Here is a 24613-nt window from a genome sequence, read left to right as displayed (position 1 = left end):
GCGGCTAAATGGTGGTCCAAAAGCCCTCGCATCTCGAACACTACCAGCATGCAGCCAACAGCTCATAATACTGCGGCATTATGGTTGCCTGGGTATGACCTCATGACCTATGCCACTTGCTGGATCTCATTGCAGTTCATGATGACCGAAGGCCAGTCAGTTAGCAAAGGAAATCCCTCACATCGCATTAGAGGCGCGGACGTGTATATGCCTCACGGCTGTGCAAGAAGGATATTATAACTTTGTCTCGGGACCTGGCAATACCTACTTCGTCCATACCTCACTTCTTTCCAAACTTCTCTGAACACCCTTTTCTCATAATCCCATCCAATCTCCGCCAGTCAACCCACCTCACTAGTTTGACAGCTCGGACATCACCGCTATGACCGACCTCAAAGATGCAAAACAACTGTCGGAGAACGAAGACCCCGACGAGGAAAACCCCAAGGGCTTCCTCCCCAGCGCCGCCTTTACCGCATACCGTTCATTTCCACCAGTGATGAACCTCTACGGCAACTTTTCGGGAGTAGTCAAGGCGCTCAGGACGTTCAAACTATGCGGCGCCACCGAAAACGAATTTCTGTACCTTGTCGAGGCGCACTACGGTTTCACCTCTCGCGGACCTCTTTGCTTCGGGCCGGGATACTACCTTCACAATGGAACAAGCCTCAAGAGTCCCATACGGGCTGCCACTGGCGACGAGTATCCGATACCCTTTCTTGCTCAACTTTTTAGGTCAAAGACGACTGTCAAGCTGCCACCCTTGGAGCAGGAGAGGAATCCCCGCGATATGGTCACGGAGGTTGTTCAGTCGACGTCCAGCAAGGAGCACGGAGTGGCCTTTGCGTTTGAGATTGAGGTTGGTGTGGAGAGGATGGTTCGGGAAGCGTTTGAGTGGCGGAAGATGCATGGAGCGAGCAGCAGCAGCAACGATGCCAATACTAATGATAACAACGAAGACGGGGGCCATTCTGACTCAGGGACTCGATACATGTTATGCCGTCTCGCCCCAGGAGAGGCATGCCGTTCCCGAGCCGAAGCATCACGGTTTGGGGCATCGGGGGTGCCAACAACAGTGGACGAGACAAAGGTCCAAGTCGTGGCCGAGTTGAGACTCAACAACGTGCTGAACTGGAAACACCCGTATACCTTGGAACTCAAAGGGCCCGGGCTCACAGGGGAGCTGGGAGAGCGCTGGGCATTGATGACGGTTGTGACTTCGCTGACTCTCTATTATCTGCGCCAAGTTGGCAAGACGAACAAGACGACCGTTGCGGCTGCGCAAAAGGTGCACTCAAAGTCAAGTTAGGGTGATTTAAACCTCCAGGCTTGGGAATCATACGGATTGACTGCTTGAAGGCATCAAGTACCATAATTACAAGAAATCTACAATAATTGGAGACAAGATTTTGAAACTCTACGCAATTCATTCGATAATCTACGAAATCTATCTTTTTCGTTGGTCCGCTTGGTCTCACACATGGCCAGTGGGTATTGTAGCTGGGGTTCGGGAGTGGTTTGTTCAGTCCAATCGTGCACTGGTCTAGGTCCAGGAACCAAGATTCCGTGAGATTCTCTTCCTCAGAAGCCGACCATGTCAAGGTAGTTGTCGAGGTAGTGAATCGTGACTTCGTCCTTCAGCTCCTCGTCGTTGAAATACCTCCGGGAGAGGGCATGCTTCCACGACCAGATGTGAACTTGATGTTTCTTGAACCCCAGACCGACGATTTTCTTAACTGCAAAGTCAGCGAGACCGTCGTATCCTGACACCATGACGTAGAGATTATCCTTCTCCTCTCGGGTCTCGTCTTGAGCAGCCTGCGCAGTCACGTCGACGCAGAGCTTTACGTCGAACCTTTCCTCCCGGTCATCGCAGCCGTTCTGAGTCAGCCTGGCTACTTCAACAGTGTCGCTCTCCTCCATCGTTTTCCAGATCTAGTCGCTTGACAGAGGCTTGGGGCAATAGAGCCTGAATTGGTATTCCACCACATGATACCCAAGGTGTTAGAGTGAAGGTTTTGTTTCTTGTTCGATGACTTCCTTGACTTGACCGAGATCAACTCGCCATTTCGGGTTTGGCATCACCGTTGACGGTTCATCGCTTGCGCCCTCTCGACGAAAGTACCGGGAATACGCCGTTCGTCCTCCAGTGAATATATTGGAAGTGTCGATGTAGACGTAGGCGGTTGCCGTTTTGTTGGTGGGTGGTTGGTCTCCCATTTTTGAGGTTGATGATTCTTGTCACAATGATGGCCAGGAAGAAGAAATGACTGATAATAATACCGTGTGGAACAACAGCTCAACAGGAATGGCGTTAGATAACGGGAAGAACTGTTGAAAGTCCGTTTTTCATGTGGAGGTACCTACCCGCTTATATAATACCTCAGAGATTGCTGGATGTACATATGGCGGAGGAGACTTCGTATCGATTTCCTTGCTGCCATACGGTTACTTTCTGTCCGCCATGTGGTCAGCGAACGCACCATTGTTAGATCATCTGGGTCTTCGTTGGAATGACAGGTCAGTGCTTCAATGAATGTGAGTCGTTTTCTCCGATTTTGAAACCCATTCTCTTTCGAAAGATTCTTACTTCTCAAGCAGAGAGCGATACGTTGTGGTCCGCGGAGTATATTTCAGGGACCCCCCTCCTATAAAGCAGCCACACTTGTTACCACTCTTTGACTTCTCGTCACGTAGCAACATGTGAAGGACTTCCTGTGACTAATATCCCTATAGTACAAATCACGACGAGTTATGTCCTGGATTCAGTGGCTGGACAGGAACCTCAACCATCAAGTCCAACAAAGACTGTACAATTTCCGTTGCGGCGAGTACAGTGGTCTCTCCAGGGTTGTCATACGCTGGCGCCACCTCCACCACATCCGCACCGACAACCTTGAGACCAACAAGCGACTCTAGGATCGCCAGAAATTCTCTGGTGCTCCAACCACCAGGTTCTGCGGTGCCCGTTGCTGTCGTGGTCACATCATCAGACATGGACATCCCCCAGCAGATGATTCAGGTTCGACATATCAGGCGCAAAAGCGGGATCAAGGACATCAATGTCGACGCTGATGTACACCAGTGAGTCTCCGACGCGATTTTTAATAGCCTTTACAATGCCAGAGACACCGATTCTGTCGATATCTCGGGCAGTTATTGCGGTGAAGCCACAGCGACGATCGTTCTCCATGTCGCGCTTTGGATGGCTCACGGGAGCGCGAATACCGGCATGGATGCTGTTGTCTGTGATGAGACCCTGTTGCATCTTAGTAAGGGGCCTGGTCTAGCTACCGTCATGGGTATCGTACCTCGTCATGGGCAATATGCAGAAACGTGCCATGATTGACTCCGCTGGAATTCCGTTAGCATGAAGCTTCTCGTTTCAGGCCTGTTACTAAACAAGGCATTGAGTTCATTTCTCACGCGTATTCGGAAACCCTCCCAAGCATCTTTGGGTCCACGTGTCTGCCAGGAGGGTTAGCTACGAACGACTCAAACCCCTCGTCATCGTCATCGAGAACCACAGAGAGGCGAACACTGACCAATATGTGCATCAAAATGAACCACAGCAACCGGGCCCCATCTTTTAAACACCGACCTCAGGGCCGAAAGGGTTGTCGTATGATCACCACCGAGAGTTATGATGCGCGGTACGGAAGATTTGGGCTGTGTTGTGCCCGGTTTGCTTGACACTCTCTTCTCAAGTTAACAGGTCTGCACCTTATTTCGCTGGACAGGATACTGAACCAAAGAGAACGACCCTGGGGTCTTACCAGATGGGCTTCTTCAAGGGTTGCAAGAGCCACAGTGTTGTCGAGCCAGGTCAACGGGGCATCTCCGCAGTCCACAATCTTGGCCCAACTCCTGAACGGGTTACGACCTTCAGGACATGTCAGCTAAACTTGACACAACCTGAAAATACTACGTATAGTGGATGGAAGGGATAACTCACCCGTGTAAACACTCCACCCATCGGGATTGACGCCCCATGACCCCGACCTAATAGCCCGTGGTCCAAACCTCGCTCCCGGTCGCCCTGTTGTGCCCTGTTGACGCATATCCCGGTTATTAACTAAGGTCAAATACGAAGGGAAACCACACCATGGTGCAGAGAACTCACAGTATCGAAAGGAGCACCGAGTATAGCGATATCATACCGAATATCATCCCCTCCTTCGGCGAAGCAGTCGGCAGAAGGGAGACGAGCGAACGTTGCGACGCGCGAGTGGTCACTTTGAAACAGAGCATCGACTTTCTCGGCTGACATGGCACCGAGAAGCTTTTGGTTCTCAATTTGCCCTGACCCAGCAGACCATGCTCCCGTGTTGCAAAGTGCGACTGGGAGCAGAAGACGAGTGACAATTCTCCAGGGAGGCGGCATTGGATCTTTTCTGATGCTTGTTCCACAGAATAAGGCAATAAACAGTACCAGAAGAATCAATTATTTCGAGTTGGTTGTTCTTAATATTAGAGAAAACTGGATGGTTGGTTCCGGTCATGAACGTTATGTTCTTACGGAACTTGTATCCTGGGCACCACCCCCACAACTCAGCCTTAGTGCTTGAACTTCTCCACCTCTGGCACGTAGGCTAGTGAGATGGACTATTCCCGACATAGACTATGTAACCTCAGAAGAGTACCGTAGCTTCGGTGTAGCACTGAAAGGATATATCTGACATGTGACTTCCTGGCAACTTATTTAATATAGGAAACATTCCCTTTGTAGGTACTTTGCCCGGGGCTCGAAGGAGTCGGTGCCAGGTAATACGTACTATAAATATTGTCCTGAGGTTTCCATCCTTTACACTTCACCTATTCAGGGTCTGGCCTGTCTGTTGGAGCTGCCCATCCCGGAGGTCTACAGTACCAAGCTGATAGCAACAACAACCAAAGCAACCGAAAAAAGCAAACTATACAAAACACACAAGCATACAGCCTGGAGAGCCATGATGAGTATAGCCTCGAGATCCATGCGAAGAGATCCCATCACTGAATCATCTCGGACTGCAGACTGTCCTGGCTTGTCAATCCAACCGCCTTCCAGTGGAAGTCTCACGGGTGTAACGTGGATCTGACCCAACTTCAGGATTGGCAATGCTAAGAATCGCTCCTTATTTTTCCACTCGATTTGGGTGTTCAAAAACTCGTCCCTCTCTGGTGTGTCCTGCGGGGGAGGGGGGTCGGTGATGGTAGTGATGACGTACGCCATACTCTGGTGGCCAGTTCATATTCTGTTAGCTTGGACAGACAAATAACAGACAGGAGACAATGCCGGAGACCAAAGGCTTCCTCGTCAATATCGACTGAGAGATGGATTATGGGCTTAACCTACCGCTTGAGCAGCACCCAATACCACGTGCGGCAGCATCGGCACCGGCAGCTGCATCAGGGCCCACCACACGGCGGCGAATCCGAACAAAACCTGATCCCGGGCACGGATCCATTGCTCATACTGCGCAGGTCGGAACCCCATCCGCTCAATGTAAGGGCTAAGCAAGGTCTTTACCAATTGGTTCGAACCCAGGCGCGCTTGGAGGAGTACCATCAGCCATTCCCACGGGAGAATGATGGCGGCGAGCGCAACGAGCAAGAACAGTCGCGAACGGCGGACGACAGATTCATACACTGTGACCAGGACAATGTAGTATAAGAGACGCCCGACGTAATAGGGGACATAAGATACCACCAGAGCGGCGAGCCCCCACTTGAAGTTGTGGGCAATGGCATCGCTTCTATTAGATTGTCGCCAGTCGAGGGTGCCGCTGGGGCGGGAGGCGCGCAGGTTATGATAGTAGGCTCCCTGCTGCGGTTGGACTATTTGGTTGGGGATGTACTTGGCGACGTAGGTGGAATCGAACCATTGCAGGTTGTCCATGAACAGGTTGTCGAAGCGCTCCGTGGGGTCGACGACGAAGTAGTAGTGCAAGGTCCATGACAAGGGGATCTGGAGGGCGACGCGCTCGATGAAGGCGAGCTGATAGAGCCGAGGGTCGTGGAAGCTGACACAAGATGGGAGGAGGAATCTGGCCAGGTAAATCTGGATTATTAATGGAGGTGAGTATTGCGGACCCGACCTATGTATGAAATGAACTTCCACTTGGCACCTCGGGAGAAAGGGGCTACAGACGGGAAGAAAGAGCAAAACTTCGGTTATTATGGCGTAGTTAAGGATCTCGTCGTCCCACGACAGCGAATAGCGCCTGATTCCGTTGGACGGGTTCAGGAGGGCGCGACAGACTAGAGAGGTCAGCATCAACAGGTTGTACCGCCCCGGACTGGACCGCTTACACCCGACTATGGCAAGCTGCCCGCCGCGGAAAAAGGCACGCAGGCCGTCATACAAGGAACCATTTTCCTCATTGCTTTCCCCAAGGATTTCAGCACTAAGTTGATCGGGTTGCCGAGGTGCTGTCAAGCCACGGTTGCGATGTGTCGACGCCGCCTCTGCCGGCATGTCGAAATGCGGATGGAGAACACTCTCAGGCTCAGGCAAACGTCGTGCACTCCTGATACATGTGATTGTTGTTCAGTTGGGGTGGATGGGAATGATAATGAGATGTTAAAGATGCGCAACAAAATAACTCCAGGCCAATCCCCTCATGCCAATACTCAAGCGTGCGTCAACCTCTTCTACTGCAACCCAACCAACAGGCATAGCCTCCCCAGGGCTGGCAGTGAATCTCACTGCTTGCTTGTTATTGGTAGATGAACCAGATGAAGTACTACGTTTGCATGTAGGTACATATATCCAGTATTACTCCGGTATTACGTACCACACCTCAGGTAATAAGTACCCCCTGGTTGTGGTTCCTGCATAACAGAGGTTTATCAGGTATTAACGACAGGACCTACTTCGATCAAGGCTTCTGAGTGTCACCACCTCACAGCTTTTGTTAGCATAACTGTAGAAGGCTTTACCAATTGCATTGAGAGAGAAGTATATAATAAACTGTAGAATCCATATATATACTTCAATCCATTGTTATGCTGAAGACGTGGGAGTTGAAACTTGGACCTCATTCATACCTCGGCGCGTACGGAGTCCTCATGTGCTTGACTCAATGTTGTTGGTTTCTGCGGTCATGACAATGACGAATAGCTGATTACATGTGTTCAGGGATAATAGGCAAGCCTTCAGGGATTGAAGTATTAGTATACCAGCAGAACAGTGATTTAAGAAATAATAATAGTTGTATCTTACCGACCTGCCTAGTCGACTAATATCTACATTCCTTGAAGATCTCCTGTCATAGGATTTCTCACAACCAAGCAGTTGAAACTGGATTGATTGTGTAGTTCTGGATCGACGGCTAGCGGCCATCTTGATTGTGTTCGTCCAACCCGAGGCAAAGACAAAAGCAAGCACGCTATCCAAGTCCCGACAACCATCGAAGTTCAAATACTTCCTGCCATTAATACTCCCTGCTCAAAACACATACAATAACGGATAATTACACTCAAGCCAAACGAAAATCCATGAAATCCATGAACACGCCTTACTGCCGCCAAACCCGAGCAAGTCTCCTCGTCCCACCATAGGCCAACTACCTTTTCTTACCCCCGTTATTTTCCGGCTGCGCCGCAAAGCGAATAACCGGCTTCCTTGGAGGAGGCACCCGCGGGCTCTCCTCGCCGTCCTGATCATCTCCATCCTCAGGGCGCAACCCCAGGGCAGACTCTCTCCGCCGCCGCTCCACTTCCGTCTCTCTATGCTCGTCATCATCGTTGTCAATGGTGCCGCGTCTACCCCGGGACGGACCTTGAGTGTTATTGTGAGAAAGGGAACCAGCTCTGGTGCCGCTCGTCTCGAGAGATGGATCGAGGAGTGGCGAGGCGGAGCTTATCGCTGCCTGCCTCGACGTGGCAGAAGTTCTTCTAGGGATGTCAGACGAAGTTTCCGGTGGGGTGGAAGTGTCATCCTTCTTGGCCGTCCTTTGACTGTCTAGTTTGCGTATCTCGTTGATGAAGTCTTCTTTGGTCATGCGCCTGCCTATGCCCCCGATGGTGAAGCGGAGGTTCTTGTCGTCTTCCTCCTCCTGTGCCGTGTTCTGCGTTGCGAATATGCTTCTTCTGCGTGGCTTTGGTGCTGACGAAGGATTTCCAGATGCTTCGCCAGATTGCGGTGAGTCGCCCGATGACTTGTCCATTGCTTTGGCAAAGATACCCATGCCCATGTACCGGAGACCTTGGCCGGTCGATTCCGGCTGTGGCTTCTGAGACGGGAGGTCATACTTCTTGAGGACCTCGCCGTCCTCGTTTTCAACGATGATCTGTTCTCATCAGCATGGAGCCAGCCAAAAACATCCAAGTATTAAACCTACCGTGTTTCCGAATTGGAATGCCCGAGCCGGTTCGCCCTTTCCAGGCCTCTGTTCCTTTCGCTTCTCCAGTTCCGCCTCGCGCCACTTGGCCACCCTCTGCTTCAACCCGGCGTATGTCCACCCAGAAGGCCCTGCCTCGGAGCTCAGCTCGTCAGCCAAAGCCTTGGTCTTCGTTGCTACGCTATCAGATCGGCCCTGCACCCGCTGGACGGCGAGCACGTCACCATCCTGATCCTCAAGCACGATGTTATGCCCTTCTCGGTACATTTGCAGAGATTTGGTACGTTGCAGGGCCAGTTCCGGAAGAGCCTGCTCAACAGCCGCGAGTTGAGCCACGGCTTCCGGGGTCGATTCCTCTACTCCTTGTTCAGGCATTGCGCAAACGGGGGGGGTTCTGCCCTCTTCAAGAGCAGCTGGCTCCATGTCATGACGGGGTGCTGTTTGGGCAGGAGGCTCTGTATGTGGGTGTGGCTGTGGAAAGATAGCAGATTGGCTAACAGGACCACCAGGGCCGATGCCGGTATCCCATTTCTTCCTCCGCCAACGAGGGCCCGGAGATGAAGAACGGCTTCCCGGCGTCCCGGGCTCATCTTCGTGGATGCGACGTAGGAAGGCTCCGACCAACCCAGTTGGAGGAAGGGTTCCTGGAGGAAGTTGCGGCATCTTAACCTCCTCTCCATCTGTCCCAGATGCTGGCTTTTGATGGAGCCGTGATGATGAGGATACTCGCGGCAGGCGATTCAGCCAGCTCGGTCCATCCTCGCTTCCGTGTGTATACGACATGGTGATTGTCAGGGTGTTGATGTGCTTCCCAAGAGTGAAGACGGCGATGGAAGAGCCGTGGATGATGATGGATGATACAACCAAGAAGCAAACAACCGGCCAGACCAGGGCAATCGCAGTGTAATACGGGGAATCGGGCGGCGGCAGCTTCGACAAAGGGATGGGTCCGTGGGTCTCGAGTTCGGCGCGGGCCAAAATTGCCATGAAGATGGCACCGACGCCAATTGGGCCGAAGTGTCCGGCGAAGAGAGCTTCACGCCACGTCTTGATGTCAGGGATCACGGGCTTGAGGAACATCATGATGGGAATTCGCCTAAATAGGATGACGAAGATGGCGAGAACGACGAGACGCCAGGCGTGAAGGCCCACCGATGCGTTGTTGAAGTCTTCCCAGGGGATGATGGTGCCAAAGTAGACGAAGTAGGCCAGGTTGAGCAGCAGATCAATGACGTTGGAGACGTGCGACTCCTCTGTCTTCTCGCTGAACCAGCCATCGTTCGAGAAGCCCACACCAGCCGCGAAACCAACGAGAAGGTCATCTATGCCAAGTATACTACCGGCGCCGGCGCAGAACAGGGCAAGGACAAAGTAGAAAGACAGAAAGCTCACACGATCCATCATGTCATGTTGCTCGGCGTACTTGACGGCATGGCGGGCAAGGTAGCCGACGAGAAAGCCAAAGATGGAACCGAAGACGATTTCGTACAGAATAGTGTAAACTACCCAGTGAAATGTCACTTCCCGGGCGCTCTGTTGGTCGCGAATAAGGTAGATGGCCAAGTAAATGAAGAGGAAGGCCGTTCCGTCATTGCATCCTGACTCGGCCGAGAGCACATCGCGGAGATGCTTGGGGACGCGCCTAGCAAATTTGCCTTTGCCGACAACGGAGGATGCAAGAACAGGGTCGGTAGCGGTGACGCAAGCAGCGACAGTGAGGCTTTCGAGATAGTTGAGAGGCTTGATAAGCCACCAGACGAACAAGCTCGTCACGAGCCAGCCGGTGGTCATAACCGGCACGAGGAGCATGGCCACTGACTTCCAGTGTTTTTCCATGTAAAACTTGGGCAGCTCGACGCCGACGGCAAAGCATTGAACCACGAGGACGATCCGTGAGAACTCGAGGGTGACTTCGTCGACATTTCCCCACGCCGAGGGGTTGATGAGGTTGGCAGCATGAGGACCGAAGATGACGCCGCAGAGGGTGGCCACAGTGGCTTCGCCGATGTACATGCGTTCCTTGATGACCGAGGAACACAGCATGAATAGCGAGGTGAAGCCGCCTAAGATGATGTAAACCAGGTGTGGGTTGGTGATGGAGAGATGATCCCACACCATGGCGATTGGGTTTGCCGGAGACTGCCGGCTTCAGTGCCCCGACCTTGATCCCCGACTTCGTCGTCAGAATTCTAGCCGTCGGCGCACTGGGATTGGGACAGTTGCGATTAGCATCACGGCATTGCACTTGCTCGAGGTGTACGAGGTCGCGTCGTTAAGGGCTCCAGAGCGGGCCTGCGTTATTATTAAAGAGGCGAATGGAGGACTGGGGTATTATGACACGCTGAGGTGAAGATACAAACCAAATGTTAATGAAACTTAGAAAGTGGCGGAAAAGGAGGTCTGTTGAATTTGCAACCACCAACCTGGTTCTGTCAAGAAGCCCGTGAGCGCACGGGAGAGACTTTGTGTGAGCTTGTGTTCCAAGTTGGTGGGAATGACTCCGTGTCGAGCTCACATGTGCAGGTCTGGGCAGGGAAGGGCGAAGAAAGGGACCTCCTGTCAAACCGGAAGGCTCGGACAATTATGTGCCAGATTGGAAGTGAGAGCCCAGGTAATTGGAAAGAACAACGTTCAAACGGAACTTGGTTTGGACCCATAAAAATCCGAAAGGCTGTCCTGTGCTCCGAACAGTCGCACGAAGAAGCATCCAGGTTCAAGACCATAATATGATGTCGATTATCTGGTAGTTATCACGAACCCAATAACAACTTGGATGGAAAATAACTCCAGGAGAGGTCGTGAACTGGCAAGTTAGTTCTGTCTCCTGATAATATTCGTCTCCCAGAACCTCTGACGCAAGGTCTCGAATCCTATTAGCGACCCACCTGTGGCGATGTCAGATCCGTTGTTGACTCAGCATGTGAACGTGGAGTGTCTGACGCGCTTCTGTCCTGTTATTAATCAAGGTGCTCGTGAATTATGTTGTGTTTTGTCACACATAATACAGGAACTCGTCTATCGAGACATGTCTGTTCTTTAAACCCAAATACAAGATAATACTTTATCTGAGGGAGCCTGATATGGACATGACAGAGCTAGAAAATAGGTCAGAACTTCGTGAAGCCCAGCGCCGTTGTGGCGGGGTTAAGCTCCTTGCTTCAACGAGGAAAAGAAAACGCACTTAGTGAACATCTCAAAAAGAGAAGTTCCCAGCACCAGTCATATGCAACCATACGTACTCCAGAAACCGCCTGTATCACAACTGTCCCCTGCCCAAACATCTCACCCCAGCAACTAGGCCCCGCCATGGATGCTTAGATCCCTGCAAGGCACGTGCTGAGTCACTTTCTGTCACCATCCCCAAGAAAGTCAAATCGTTGCATAGACTACTGACGTAACTGTTACTATGTTAGCAAACCTCCATACCTTGGAGATATTCGGAGCAATGTAGCCGAGCATGCTGTGGCACTGACCTTCACCGGGACCAAAGTGTTCGACAACACCCGGTCTGCAACGTAATATAACTTCCTTTCGCGACAAACCCGTAGTTACCAACTCAAAACCGATGAGCCTGTCCACCGGCAACCGACAAAAACGTGTAGAAGGCTAGATGTTTGGCATTTGATCAGGTGGGCAAACCGTCCAGCAGAAGGTCCGTGACCGCTCCAGGACTCCAGGAACATGCCTCGATTATCAAGAGTCCAATCTGATATCTAATCATGCCCGAGGCAGGTATGCGTCCGAAGTCCAGAGTGTAAATGGATTCAAGCAAGCGGTTACGGGGTTCAACATTTATAAAAGGCCTGAGCCCACGGTTCTATAGGGCAGCCCAGAGTCGTCAGCCATCATGACGCGCTCAGGCTCAACAAGGAGACTCCAAATCCGCAAGGGATCCTGTCGCCAGCGGTGTAGAGTGTCGGCGTTCCAGTGAGACAAGACGATTCGGTCGACGCTGGGGAACGAAATGGCCAAGCTAGTATCGCTGCCTCCGGAGTGCTTCGACGGCGGCGGCGAGAATAATCCACCCATGTGGGAAAAGTCTTGTGGATTAGGTGACCGCGGATTGCTCGGAAGTGGTTGCGAGGATACGGTAGTCACGCGGTCACTCTCCACCAGCCGCCGCGGCAGCGGCGGCGATGGTGAATGCAAGCCCATCCTTCCGTCGGGTTCACGCACCAGGGGCATCGGTGAAGAGATGCCCAGCGCATCGTGGCGTTCGAGCAGCAGTTGCGAGGATGAAGTGGCTTGACGGTCACTCTCCCGGAGTTGTTGTGACCGTTCCCCTGGTGAATGGTTACCTTCCATCGGCTGGTTCGGAGTAACCGTTGGACGGTCGCTCCCCAGATGAGGCTGTGATGGGACAGCCGTCGACTCGGAGGATAGAGTCGCGGAGCGACCATGGCCCAGCCACAACGGATCATCCTCCATAAACCGCAGGTCTTGGGTGTTCCGTCCAATATAAAAAGACATTCCAACCGTGGCGGAGAATGTGAGAAACCTGGTCACCATTGCTCCCCTTGAGGTATGTGACGGGATGAGCCGGATCCCAAGAACCATCAACGCAGCCAGGGTACCCACAGGAAGGGTCATATAAGAGTTGACTCTCCTGAGAATTGTCAGTTGGTAACCTGATGTCGGAGTCACAGATGGCATGTGGTTCATACATACCAATCCAAAACAGAGCAAAGAAGGTCCTGGGCCCAGGACCTAGGCCTTACGGATTCACGGTGCGGTGTCATGGTATCTTGAGGAGACAGCCCGGAGAAGAAGACACGCTGGGGTTGAAGCGGGCGACGCCTAGAAGTGATGTTTTGCCAGCAAAGAGTTATAGATGGACATTCGATGGTCGAAGCCCCTTAAGCTTGATGGATTGCAATCCTCAGCTGAAGGATGTAGAAATTGACCATGAATGTTTTCTGGTTTGACGGCCATCCCTGCGGATTAAGTACCAATCTGGATGAGGCTCAAAGCACAAGTTTGATGTCAATATTGATGTTCAGGGATCTTGGAGAGGTCACATCGGGCATGCTGCAGCGCCATTCTGACGCCCAGGATCGGGCTGAAGCAAACACAGAAAGACGGCCTGGTACAAGAGGTGGGGTTTGGCTGGCTTGGCGTCTTATTTGATGCCCTGGGACTTCACCGTGCACCGAAAGGGTGGAAGCTTTCGCCACCCCCAGGCCATTCCCAGGCTTGAGCATCTACCGTTCCCGACCCCGGCACGGCACCTAAGCGCGGTTGCCTTTCGGTCGCCGAGCCGCGCTTGAACCGCAAGTCTGACTGGGCAGGTACCCTGTTGGGAAAGTGGTTCGCGGACCAACCGCCAGCCAACAACAGGCACGATCCGAGGCTCAAAGGCCATCAGTTGATTTTCCATGAGGGGTGTGCAAGACGCCTCACTTCGGTAAGCCGTCCGCATACCTATTCCGGTGCAAAGAATGCGGGATTTTCGAGACCACTGATGTATAATGCTCAACATCTGTTCCCTTCCATCCAAACTCAACTCTGATCCAACTTCGCTCTCCAGAATCACCACTCCGTGGCAGGTCCATCGTCTCCCGCTCCTTGTCATCTGCGCTTTCCCGCCTGCGGTCACCCATTGGGAGGCCTGCCGTCGGAATTTGCACATACGGTAGTGTGGTCAGGCCCACGATTCCCAACCTTTGGGCAAACGATCTTTCGAGAATGGTTCCGAGTGTCCCGAAGGTAGATTGTTGAGCATTCAAGGCTCAGGGGGTTCGGTCACCAAGACGAACGCTGGCGATCTGCAAGAGGGGTGATGAGGGTCGGGCAAATGTGAGTCTCCCCAACTTTGTCCAAGGCGTCAAGGCAAAAAGCGACATATTATGAGAGTTCTTAGTTGCAGGTTGAGAAATGAGACTCCCCGATTGTCTCTGATACCTTTGCAACGAACTCGGGAGCGCGACGAATCCTGGATATTAATAATGTGACAAGCAGAGGCGCTATATAAGGTGCACTGACTATGGCAGCACCAACGGATTCGTTTTTGCTGTCTCACTACCAAACGAGTGCCGAGGTCGTCGACTGTAGTCGGTAAGTACTACGGCAACCCTCCAGACTTGCCACGCCCTTGTAAACCACAACTTCCTCTGACCCTCATAACGCTGACAAACAGCACCTTGACAGCACATCTCCAACACGTCCACAAATAACTGCCCCAGAGGTCCAGCCACTCCAAGACGCCAACTCTAACAGCTCTCTCTACTGAATCCATGTGTCCATCGATGGTCGGCGAGATGAGTACCTCAACGGGAGGAATTTTGCCATCTGGGTGATTGACGACGCTCCAGGGAAGCTCTCAGCCAGCTTCCGGAACATCCGTTCATCTGACCCAAGAAGAGAGTGCAGCTCTGATGCTTGAGTGGTCGGATCTCAGGGGGCTAGAACCCGGGTCAATACCGGTCCCCAGGGACAGGCATCAGTGGAAGAACCTGGCGCATGATCATCTGCAGGTTGGTGTCTTCGGCCATCCTGCTGATATCCGGTTGCCAGAAGCTCAACGTAGCGAGATCCCAAGTTGGCCGAATGATTCCGTGGACACTACGGAGTGTGATTTCCGAGTTGGTGTGGACCTCAGATCTCGGTTGTGAGGGCGGTCCATCCATGCCAAAGAAGTCATGAGCATCGGGTGAGCGAGGGTTGCTCGGAGGCGAGTATGAGGACACGATGGTCGAACGATCGCTTTTCTCGAGGATCTCACGCGATAAAGGGGTCAAAGCGGCCCTTCACAGCCCTAACTGCATGGTGAGAACAAGAGACGCTATGGTGATAAAGCCGATGATGGCGAGAACAAGAATTACGGCCATGAGTGCAAGGAGTGTCATTAATGTCATCCACACGAGTGACACGTTTAGATTCTCCATGGAGATGAAAGCAAGGAGTGGCAGCTCTGGTGATTCCAGGAAGCAGTGTGGATGTGCTCGTTCTGAACGTGGTTCATTAGCCCACAAGAATCCTAATACTTCGGAATCATATGACCCTGATCATAAGGAAGTGGATTCATACAGATATCAAAAGTAAGATAAAGGAAAACAGTCCTGGGCCCAGGACCAAGGCCGAATATTTGACGCGCAGTGCAGGCGCATAACAAGCAGAAAAGTCAAATTGTTATGATTGAGGCAACATCTGGCGACATAGGATATACCCCTGTCGTCGTGGTTGGGAGATGATAGAAGAATCAGTGGATCGACGCTTCACGTTGGTCAGGCTTTTTGGGGCTTTAAATATTTACCTACAGGAGCTCAGGGCGCCTCATGGCTTCTTGAGCTACCCTTGCCGGCCAACCTACAGCAACCCGAGCTCGCATTGCTCATTATTGTGTTACCACTTCACAAGTGTTGTACAGCGTCAATATTGTTGTCTTACAACTTCAAAATAGTTGCCTTTTTGATGAGGAACGCCCGCACCGGAATGGTGCATCTTTGGCTGGAGGAAATGGACGTCCTCAGTGGTCCGTCTCGGCAGGCATCTTATGATGTAGTCAGACACTTTCTGAGTGACACAAGTCGGCCACCTGCACGGTCAACCAGATGCTAGGTCCGGCGGATATAACATCATTGACTCCCGGGGAGGGCTTCGCTATCTTCCTCCTCCGACTTCCTCTGATTCGGCGGGTTCCTCGGCCCTCAAGCCGGTTACTTTCGCTTCCCTCGTCACTGAGACACGGATCCGCCAGTGTCTGGACTTTCCCAATGCCCTGAATACCCTTGTGAACGAGAGAACAAGAGTGGTTTCAGGGACCGGGCGAGAACAACCAATTCGATTCAAGGTATGTGGGAGAAAAGAAGGAAAGAGCACAGCAAGGCAAAAGCGAGGCCTCCTGAGACGATCGGTTTCCAATATTTCCACCAGACCAGGTGTATTGCCTGTACGTCGCAGCCGCCTGCGTCACCAAAACCCATTCCAAGCCTCTTGGACTATCGCCCCTTATTGAAACCCAGTAATAGTCTGTCATCAAAACTTTGGTGCTCCGCAGTGTTAGCAAGCCCGCTGAGTCACAGGAGTAATGCAATACTGATATTTGTGATGGGAGCGCACTGACCGTAATCAAGTCTAAAGAAGGAGTGAATCAAGTCGCAACATCCGACTTCCTTCAAGGTATCTCAAATCTTTCCTCCCATTCCCCAACCCATGCCAGGCAATGTAGGTATCCTGGAGCATGCCGTTAACTGAGCCGGGAGGGAGCACCGGCTCTGTTGGCTTACCAACTAAGTAGTTGAGCTTAGTGCGCACGATTCACTGCGACGGGTGTTAGCACAACTGCGTTTACAAGTCATATGTTGTGAGGGCGGGGGATCCTTGTTCTCTGGCACAGGGACAGGGGCCTGTGCAAGGTCCTGAGGGTTTGATGCCCATGGGATGCAATCCGGAGTCTTCAGTCAACATACCAGTGCCTGTGTCAGAGAGATGGCTCCGCATTGGCAAGATGCCTCGTCGCCAGAAGTCCATCGTAACGGCGTTCCACAAAGGATGCTCATTCCAGGGTGGCGTGATGATTCTGTCGAGTAAAATATCCGAGCTCGTGTCACTACCCGAATATCCAGACGTGAACCGGGAGTGATGCACACCAATGTGAGCTAAGTCAACCGAGCTGCGTGACCGCGGGTTGCTTGGAGCTCGCTGTGAGGAGACGGTTGTCGAACGATCACTTTCCGCCAGCAACTGCTCAACGACCCGTAGCGAATGGGCACTTCCCAAAGATGGCCTCAAAAGCATGAGGCTCGGATGATTGATCCGCAGATGTGGTTGAGAAGATGTAATAGGGGTTGGATGGTTGCTCTCAGGGTGCAAGAGCGAGCCCATGGTGGGTGAACTATCATCGTCCGTTGGCTGCTGTAATCCTGATACCCCCACTGAACTGTTGCTCTCCAGCGACTGCGAGGTTCTTGTCGCTGGACGGTGGCTCCCGGACCGAAGATGTGAGGGTGTAGTGCTGGAATAGTCAGTTCTCAGGGGTGAGTTTGAAGATGTAGTTGACGAACTGCTGCTCCGCCGCAAAGACTTAAATGCGTTCGTCCTCGAAAAGCCTCTCCTCAGTCGCTGGAGTTGCACATCGTGCAGGTCTCTCAGGTGCTGCATGCACTTCAGAGCACAAGAGGCTTCCGCTGCGACAATGAAAGTAAGCAGACACGTGGTCATCCATGCGATTCGAATGAATGGTGAGTTCCGATCCCCCAGGGAGCTGATCTCGAGAAGCATCAAGACAGCCAAGGCAGCCCCTAAAATGCGCATCCATGTGCAAGTCCTGGGAGCTGTCAGTATGGCATACTAGTAGCACGACTCTCAGAAAACACAAGTCTCGTACCAATGGAAGAAGGAAAACGAGCAGTCCTGGGCCCAGGACCAAGGACTAATAGTGGGTTCGCGCCGTGAATCCATCGCAGTTTGAGGTAAGTACTCGGCGTGGAAGGCACACCGGGATTGTAGATATCAACTCTCAGGAGTGCCGTATCCAGAAGAGAGTCAATGACAGGCATTCAATGGTCGAAAGACCCTCTGGTGACGTGTCAGTAAGCCCATGAGTAGGATTAAAGGGGGTGTTTGACGACTTACGATTGATCGTTTCACCCTAAACAGAGTAGTAGCTGTCCGAGAGTGTGGGAGCCAGAATTAACCAGAGAGATTGATGGAGCGTAGTAGGTCGTTTCTGATAAAACTCTGATCACTGAATAAGTTGGGGTTGTTAACCCTAGGAAATGCGAACACAAGTTGTGTCACTCGCGGCGGTGCTTCTACTTGACGCAAGATGGCAATCTGAATCGGGTAAGATGGGTACTCCGTGGGAGGGAGGAGAAGCTGAGATGGGTACCTATCTTCTCCAACAAGAAAAGTCAATGCGTAGTGAGCCATATTGTGTGCTCTGATGAAGTGAGATCCCCAGGTTTATGTATTGCAAGGAGGATAGAGAAACAAATCTCGGTCTCTTATTCACCTGTGCCTGCATGAGATGTGGCATGAGTGTGCAGTTTTCCAAGGGAACGATACATTACCAAGAGGTATGGCATCCCAACGCGGCCAGCGCAAAGTTCTGCAGAAACGCCGGTTTCGCGGTTCAGCCGCAGGTCCCACTTTTATTATCCGTTCACGACAGATCCTGCGGGGCGTATGCCCGTTTCGCACATAAGGTCTTGGCGTAGAGAACTTGGCCAATCAGAGCGGTCCTCGTTTTTTCGATACTTAGTTACCCAATGCGACCACTCCCTTGACTCGCATAGTTGTATACCCCTCGCAGAACCACGAAACCGGCGTTTCTGCGGAACTTTACACTGGCCCCGTTGGGATGCCATACTTGGCGCCAAGTCGTGGCTGAACGGTGGTTTTACCAAGTGTACGGTGGATTTACCCGGGTCGGGCTTGTGGGGTCTCGGCTGTTGCTTGGAAACTGGGGAGGAGTTCGCCTGAGCTGGAAACCCGCGGCTCGTGCGTAGTTGGGCTGTTCCTTGTTCCCTAGTGCGCGCCCGCCCACTTTGATCCAGATGCCTTTCCGGTGAGCCCAAACCCGACACAACCTGCGCGCGGTCCTCACCTAGAAAGATCACTTAACGTTTCCCGTTGCGAATATCTGATTGGGCTCTTGCGCTGATGCTGCTGTTGTCATCATCACCTTATCACCCCGAACTGACTTACCCAACTCTGGAAACACGGTTGACGACGTTGTTGAGGGATCATGACAGCGGGGCCAACATCCCTCCAAGACGAAGTCCACTGATGCTGAACTTGGATCTTGATACTGGAGCCCTGGTCGCCTATCCCGCTCTAGGTGGCCAAAAGAACGATTCCTGGCTGTTGGAAACTGGATAAATCGGGCAAAAGTGAATCTGCTCAGGTCTCCTCCGTACTCCTGCGTAATCCCAGGGTGCGGAAGCAAGCCAGATGTGGTGGACCCCGGAGTAAGGCATATTTTTGAATAAGTGCCGGTATTATGTGACAGCGAAGCTCGCTGGCAGGCGGCGAGGGCGAGGCATTGTCCGCGCGTAAGATCCCTCGGTCACTTCCATATTGGCTACCTCCAATGGACGGTGATGAACGCAAAAGTCTATGAAGAAATACGTAGGATGTTTTTCCCGAACCGACCTTGGCAGGACTCCGTCGGACACATATCATCGTTAAAAGAGGTAACCAAGCCAGCATATCCATCAGGTGTCATAACTTGCCCGTGGCATAAGCACTGGCAACAACTCACAGTTGAGATGTAATTAATAGATAAGAGAGGAAGAATTGTTCCATTTGACGTACAATAATAAGGACCGGGAACCCGGTTTTTTCAACCAACTGAGCCGACGTCCGTGTGACAGACAGGACGGCAATCTACGGTCCTTAAGTTGGATCCAGGCCAACGCCCAGGTAATAATATCAGAAGAAACCTATCTTGTGTAAATAATAACCCCTATATCCCATACCCAAAGTTTCCGACCATGTATTCATAACCTTTCCTCGCTATTCCTCTGCATAATGAGGCAGGGGAGTGGATGTTGTGATGCAGTACCTATGTACAGGTGTGTGTTGTGTAGCGTATATCGTGTAATGCTGTAATACAGTGATGTGGCGTATTCGTGATGTGAGATTTAGTTCAACCCTCGCGGAGCAGGAATATAACATGGGAAGATCGTCGAGTCCTGCCTGGTGAGGTAGAGAATGCCACACACATTAGCAGACAACCTGTGATATCGTACAATTCGGAGGAAGTTGACTAGATCTATCGCCATGCTGCCATGATCATCAGTCTCTGAAGGCAGATTGAGGAGATTCAGAAGACTAACTCTTGCCAAGACTTCAATGCATTTTGTTTCCACCACCGTCTTTTTACCCTTCGGCCGTGCTTGGATATCGTACAAAGTAGAACCCCCAGAGCGCGAGCGCTTCTACCCCCAGGCGGGGAAAGCCGTCGGGAACGGATGGGGTGGAGCGGCAGCGAGGCCGCCATGGAGGGAGGTATATCATTCCGCGATGTGCGCAACCTGTTGATGACCTCAATGCCGCCAGTGGAAAGTCTTTCTGATGGTTGGCTCTGATCTTTTAAGGTGAAACAGGCAAGGCAAGTTGCGGCAGCAACCTGGGGAACCGCGCTGGCGTTTCTGACTGATGTTGGTCATTTGAGGGTGCATCCAGGGAAGCAGGGACAATGGGCGCATGTTCCGTACTTGAGAAGGTATCAAAAATAAATAAATAAAAAAGGCTGGAACCTAGGGGAAGCCTTTCATGGCGTGAACCTCTTCAACAGCGAGCCGTGCTTCGTTTGCCGATGCCAATGTCGAACGTAAGAATGCGAGAGGGCCCTGAAGGCGCGATGTTTATTAATGAACGTCTTGACACGAGCTGGGCATCCACAACCCAGCAAGGCCAAAGCCAGGATGAAAGAAAGTTGACCAGATGATTCAAGCATCCAAAGAGAGTTTGATCCCAGGCGACTTTACCAGAAATTTCAGCAGTCCCAGGCGCTGGGCGAACACCTCAATATCCCTCAGGTTGATCCAACCCGCGGAGAGCAAGGAGTGCATACCCGTCTCAAATCGCGGTCCAGAGGTGGCACCGCATAGCAAGACTTGCATCGCGGCTTGGGCCAAGAAGAAGTGGTGGTCGTCGGTGCTGTGTTCCCGCTTCGCCATGAGTGGGGGATTGAGGACGCTTGATTATTAGCCCCGATGCCAGATCCAGTTCCAGATCCATACCGGGTTCAGGTATCCGTAAGTCCAACCGCCCAGGATTCCTCTGGCTCGACCGTTGTCCGGGTCATGATTATGGCTCCGCCAGAACTCATCCTCGAAGCTGTGGTTGGTTGCCGGGTCCCAATGTGGCTGCCGGGCAGGCTCGACGCTGGAAAGGGTGATATTTGTCATATCACTTCTGGGTAGGCTCCTCTGGGAAGCCCTGTCTTGGGACATCGCGCCCAGCATGCAACAAAGCTCAAAAGCTCTGCTCCGGGGCGAGTCCGGAGGCTTTCGTGTCCGTCCCTCAGTGGTCATCGTGCGCGATGAACCGGTCTCGGCAACGGACTCTTTGTCGCCGGCCAACCTCAACTCTTCAGCACCTGTGGAAGCCACCATTGGTGCTTGGTAATAACTAAACTCCATCCCCGTAACGTTTCGTGATGGTACCAGTCCGATGGGCAGGGCTCGCAATTCTGGGTGGCGTATTCCATCGTTGATCAAAGACCGAGAAGGACTGAAGATATCGTCAACAAACAGCTTGAACAGGGAGATTCCGTTGAGGGTGCTTGGTATCAAAGTCACGGCGGTGATGCTTATGGGAAGTAAGCTCAGTGGGAGCTTGTCCCACTTCACAGAGGCAACCAGGAGAACGGCAGCTCCTAGGTTGAAGACATGAAACCTGTGACAATCAGTACTTCGGTGCTATCACGTTGGTGATGTAGTTTGGATCCCACCTCCTGGAAATGCTGTGGAAGTCGGAGGCAACATTGATCAGTGTCGCAAGTGAGAAGAGAGAGATGAAGCTGGTCTCATGTCAGCGGTTGCTGGTGGAAAAAGTATAGTCTTGGGTTTGTACATACCACACTTGCTTCTTCACGTCTCCCGTAGCGTCAGTGAGGGCTGCCGCTGCCAGCGCCATCCCAAACATGACACTACGAGAGCTGACCTTGAAGTCATGACGAAGATCCCGGGGCCCCAAACGGGGCGCTTCCAGACAATGATCGTGATACATTCTCTGACTGTTTCGAAAAGGAACGATGTCGAGGTGTGTTTATTTATGAACGCAAGGTTGAACGTGACATAAAAAGAGAACACGCATCGAAAGGGCGTTGGTTGTTTCAGGAGAACTAGGTGCCCACAAAGCCCGGGCGCCCGGCTGAGACACAGCAAAAAGAAGATGGAGTATTGGTAATCTCAGGACACAGAATCGTCTGAAAGTGGACGATTGGCTGGTCGACGAAGCCGGTGTAATAATAAGTCTACCGCAGGCGCACCTTAAGGCGGCTCGGGGGATGCTTCGTAAGATGCCATGATCGCAGTTTGCCTCGTCGGGTTGTTTGAGCCGCATTTTTTGCCATGTCAACAAGGCTGATGGTGCGCGGAGGAGGGTCGGCAGTCGCCTTGTCTTTCATAGCATGATATATCAAGAGGACTAGGGCAATAATTGGCCTGATTTTCGGTCAGTCAGCAACCCTTCGGAGTTACACGTAGTCCGGGCAACTGGCATACGTAAGATGGACGCCCGATTGACGGTGGTTTTGCATTGAACATTGATGCCCCCCGCAAGGCTCTGGGACCTAGGGTTCCACTCCATTCAGGTTTCCAGAATCGGTGAGTGTTGTGGTGGGATCAGCCGGTCCTCTAAAGGCGCCGAGGCTGGGCGCGTGATATTGCACAACATGACGCCATTGATTTTTTGACCGTCAAGGATAAGATGCTCATCGGGCTGGCGACGGAGATTGTCATGGAGTATAAGGTAAAAGGCCTAGACACCGACAACAACAGTAACTGTTGTATCCCACGCCAGGTCCCATGGGTTTTCTCTTTCCAATCAGCACGTCGAATACCGGACTTTCCGCATCAAATGCAGTCGCAGACATGGTGTCTGCATCCCGGAATCGAGGACTACAACACATCCAAGGGTCGCTGGCACCCCAGCACCGAGCTGTCCGAGATAGTTGTGAGCACAACAAGCAGCGCTGTCATCTGGATATACGCCGCGCAACACAGAGGAATATACGAACACGAACAAGTATTGCCGTCTCTGAGTCCTCCCAACCTGTGCTGACATCGACTAACAGCCCGAGACTCAGACATTAGACTCGCTGGCTGATGGAGCCCCAGCAAACAGCATACTATTTCCAATTTCGCCTGAGGTTATGCTCTTCTCCTGCCTCGCATTCGGATTCGCCGTCTCGTCATTTGCACACCGCAGGCAAAGTCAGGACCCGTTCCAAACAATTGTCTATCTCATCGTCTTAATACCAACCGCACTCTGGGGGTATTATAAAACGGCAAACGCCCGTCTCGTACTCTTGCAGTTCATACCCTTGGCTACATGTGCGGCTATGGCCATCAGTATCATGGGTCACTCCTTGTGCTTGCGTCCGAGACCATTCACACACGTGGCGGACGACGAGGAGAAGCGGAGGATGGTAATTCCGGGTGATTTTAAATAGAGTTTTTGACACAGGCTCGGCCACCTGAAGGTCAAGCAAATGGCAGGCTTGGTGGATATAGGCTGGTCGGCCCCCAGGAGGGCCTCGCCCTCCTCCTCTGTTGCTCTGTTGTTCTCATTCATCTTGGATTTAGCCTGAATTGACTTGATTCGTCTCATTCAGCCAGGTCCTCGGCCCTCAGGGCCAGTTGTTTTTCTTCGTTGCCAGTTTTGCTTTTATATCCTTTGTCGGATTCCTCGACTTGGTTCGCGCGTTCAAATTAGCGGGTCTGGAAGGATACCTCGCAGGCTGTACCAGAATCTCTCTCTTAAACAAATCGCAATCATCCGTTGCTTTTGCTTCATGTTGCCTTGTTCCTTGCAACCATTTGATGGTGGATATTTGTCGTTGAAGTGAGGGCCGCTTGCTGTTCCTCGAGGCTTATTACATATGACCGGGGTTTGGTGCTCCAGCAGAGATTAGATGAGACAGCAAAAACGAATCCGTTGGTGCTACCATAGTCAATGCACCTTATATAGCGCCTCTAGCTTGTCACATTAGATGCTGATCCGGAGGTGATGATCGGAGCGGCAGTGGGGCCCTGGACCGGGGTTCGTCCCGCCCCGAGAGGAGGAAAACAATGGGGACGACCGGGATACAAACGGGATGGGATGCCAAAATCCGTGATGAGGACAGGGGGTCGGCGGAGTGCTAATCAAGGCCAAAGCCATCTGCGAACAGTATTGCTCGGTACCTATCAAGGTATGCTAGCGATCTTTCCTGGCCAAAACCAAGACAGTGATAGGTAGAGAGGCAAAATCACTCTTGCTCTATGCAGGGTAATAGATGCGTGTACTCAGTACCTTGATGAATACCTAGGTCTCGGAAGGATCAAGGTTGCTTCGTATGAGATGCGGTCCTGAAAAGCAAGTTGCCCCACCGTGGGAAATCCAGTATGATTTGGCAACTGGAAATCGAGGTCATTGCTATTCAGTTGATCATGGAGCCTCCATCTTGTTGGCCTGGACACTTTTTCCCAGGTCCTTTATCCATATTCCAAAATGGGTGCAAGTGAATGGATGACGACTTGATTAGGTACCTGGCCAAGTACCCTCGCAGAGCAAACTTGAAGTAAAAGTTAGATAATTCCTAAGATATTGATGTATTAAGACAGACAGGATAT

The 24613-nt window shown here is 52.0% G+C and overlaps 10 protein-coding genes across 10 annotated transcripts; 2 read left to right on the top strand and 8 right to left on the bottom strand.

The window, feature by feature from the left end:
• Positions 1–382: 382 nt before the first annotated feature.
• On the top strand, positions 383–1309 carry VTJ04DRAFT_1153 (uncharacterized protein; the record flags this gene model as incomplete). The annotated part of the gene is made up of 1 exon (XM_069358810.1): positions 383–1309. The coding sequence occupies one exon, from the start codon at positions 383–385 to the stop codon at positions 1307–1309; it is 927 nt and encodes a 308-aa protein (XP_069223762.1).
• Positions 1310–1581: 272 nt separating this feature from the next.
• Positions 1582–1923, bottom strand: VTJ04DRAFT_1152 (uncharacterized protein; the record flags this gene model as incomplete). Its single annotated transcript, XM_069358809.1, has 1 exon — positions 1582–1923. One exon carries the CDS (start codon positions 1921–1923, stop codon positions 1582–1584), a length of 342 nt encoding a protein of 113 aa, XP_069223761.1.
• A 1287-nt stretch (positions 1924–3210) lies between these two features.
• Positions 3211–6457, bottom strand: VTJ04DRAFT_1151 (uncharacterized protein; the record flags this gene model as incomplete). The annotated part of the gene is made up of 11 exons (XM_069358808.1): positions 3211–3259; positions 3312–3354; positions 3427–3468; positions 3546–3699; positions 3777–3883; positions 3956–4049; positions 4124–4341; positions 5080–5215; positions 5336–6040; positions 6131–6240; positions 6292–6457. The coding sequence occupies 11 exons, from the start codon at positions 6455–6457 to the stop codon at positions 3211–3213; spliced, it is 1824 nt and encodes a 607-aa protein (XP_069223760.1).
• Positions 6458–7547: 1090 nt separating this feature from the next.
• VTJ04DRAFT_1150 (uncharacterized protein) lies at positions 7548–10442 on the bottom strand (the record flags this gene model as incomplete). Its single annotated transcript, XM_069358807.1, has 2 exons — positions 7548–8273; positions 8325–10442. 2 exons carry the CDS (start codon positions 10440–10442, stop codon positions 7548–7550), a joined length of 2844 nt encoding a protein of 947 aa, XP_069223759.1.
• Positions 10443–12116: 1674 nt separating this feature from the next.
• VTJ04DRAFT_1149 (uncharacterized protein) lies at positions 12117–13063 on the bottom strand (the record flags this gene model as incomplete). The annotated part of the gene is made up of 2 exons (XM_069358805.1): positions 12117–12930; positions 12993–13063. 2 exons carry the CDS (start codon positions 13061–13063, stop codon positions 12117–12119), a joined length of 885 nt encoding a protein of 294 aa, XP_069223758.1.
• Positions 13064–14737: 1674 nt separating this feature from the next.
• VTJ04DRAFT_1148 (uncharacterized protein) lies at positions 14738–15600 on the bottom strand (the record flags this gene model as incomplete). Its single annotated transcript, XM_069358804.1, has 2 exons — positions 14738–15068; positions 15581–15600. The coding sequence occupies 2 exons, from the start codon at positions 15598–15600 to the stop codon at positions 14738–14740; spliced, it is 351 nt and encodes a 116-aa protein (XP_069223757.1).
• Positions 15601–16566: 966 nt separating this feature from the next.
• On the bottom strand, positions 16567–17723 carry VTJ04DRAFT_1147 (uncharacterized protein; the record flags this gene model as incomplete). Its single annotated transcript, XM_069358803.1, has 3 exons — positions 16567–16583; positions 16733–17589; positions 17650–17723. The coding sequence occupies 3 exons, from the start codon at positions 17721–17723 to the stop codon at positions 16567–16569; spliced, it is 948 nt and encodes a 315-aa protein (XP_069223756.1).
• Positions 17724–17781: 58 nt separating this feature from the next.
• Positions 17782–20950, bottom strand: VTJ04DRAFT_1146 (uncharacterized protein; the record flags this gene model as incomplete). Its single annotated transcript, XM_069358802.1, has 3 exons — positions 17782–17840; positions 17898–17913; positions 20759–20950. The coding sequence occupies 3 exons, from the start codon at positions 20948–20950 to the stop codon at positions 17782–17784; spliced, it is 267 nt and encodes an 88-aa protein (XP_069223755.1).
• A 27-nt stretch (positions 20951–20977) lies between these two features.
• Positions 20978–22004, bottom strand: VTJ04DRAFT_1145 (uncharacterized protein; the record flags this gene model as incomplete). The annotated part of the gene is made up of 3 exons (XM_069358801.1): positions 20978–21671; positions 21727–21795; positions 21853–22004. 3 exons carry the CDS (start codon positions 22002–22004, stop codon positions 20978–20980), a joined length of 915 nt encoding a protein of 304 aa, XP_069223754.1.
• An 852-nt stretch (positions 22005–22856) lies between these two features.
• On the top strand, positions 22857–23451 carry VTJ04DRAFT_1144 (uncharacterized protein; the record flags this gene model as incomplete). Its single annotated transcript, XM_069358800.1, has 2 exons — positions 22857–23024; positions 23086–23451. The coding sequence occupies 2 exons, from the start codon at positions 22857–22859 to the stop codon at positions 23449–23451; spliced, it is 534 nt and encodes a 177-aa protein (XP_069223753.1).
• Between the last annotated feature and the right edge of the window lie 1162 nt (positions 23452–24613).

Source organism: Mycothermus thermophilus, assembly GCF_041956435.1.
Source record: "Mycothermus thermophilus strain CBS 625.91 unplaced genomic scaffold VTJ04scaffold_1, whole genome shotgun sequence".
Classification (NCBI taxonomy): Eukaryota; Fungi; Ascomycota; class Sordariomycetes; order Sordariales; family Chaetomiaceae; genus Mycothermus; species Mycothermus thermophilus.
This window is presented reverse-complemented; position numbering and strand designations above follow the sequence as displayed.